Raw genomic sequence first — 735 nt, 5'->3', positions numbered from 1 at the left:
CTACGAACCACTGATCCAATCCAACAACGAGAATAGCAAGACTGTATCGACGCGGCATCCGTCGCCGTCAGAAATCGACCTCCGATACCCGGGTTTTAACCACATGCGGATGAAGGAGCTGTCCAAGGCCTTGTGGTTTTGCTGATTGATGATGAGAAATGCATCCCGGCATCTGGTGGTTGGCTTCCCCGGTTCCGGAAGCGGCATGCTACGGCAGTCCTCTTCTTCAGCGTCTGCAACTGCCTCGGAGCCGAGGTCGGCCGTTTGCACAGCGACGTTGCTTGTGCACGGGCCCAAAGACACAGGACGCAGACTCGAGGCCGAGAACTCTCCATGGACGGACAGGCTTGGGGTCAGGCTCGTCTGCGTCACCTGGTCTTCTTGTCGCAAGGCTGCGAGGCGAGGATGTGCTTGATCGAGTCCCTGCGCAGCTGTTGGGCTGTGATTGATTGACAGCCATAAATGCTCGTCGGTGGCAGTTTGGCGCCTCGTCCTGGGGGATTGCCCCGAGGCTTTGTGGTTTTGGAGCAGCACTGGATCGGGGCGTATCCGAGAGAGCGCATCCGAGAGCTCGGCAATGCGGGATAGAGCCTGGTCGAGCTGCATCTGCGTCTCTGATAGGCGGGACTCGAGCTCTGCGATATGGTCCTTGACCTTCTTGCGGTGGCGACGCTGGTTGTTGCGAAGCCTGACTGCTTGGTAATCGGACGGCTTTGCCGACCATTTGCTCATCAT

The 735-nt window shown here is 58.2% G+C and overlaps 1 protein-coding gene across 1 annotated transcript; it reads right to left on the bottom strand.

Annotated features, from left to right (window-relative positions):
* MGG_08028 (uncharacterized protein) lies at window positions 1-735 on the bottom strand (the record flags this gene model as incomplete). Its single annotated transcript, XM_016990451.1, has 1 exon — window positions 1-735. The coding sequence occupies one exon, from the start codon at window positions 733-735 to the stop codon at window positions 1-3; it is 735 nt and encodes a 244-aa protein (XP_016846091.1).

This window comes from Pyricularia oryzae, assembly GCF_000002495.2.
Source record: "Pyricularia oryzae 70-15 unplaced genomic scaffold supercont8.8_46, whole genome shotgun sequence".
NCBI classification, from domain to species: Eukaryota; Fungi; Ascomycota; class Sordariomycetes; order Magnaporthales; family Pyriculariaceae; genus Pyricularia; species Pyricularia oryzae.
Note: the sequence above shows the minus strand (reverse complement) of the source record. Positions and strands in the feature narration are given on the sequence as shown.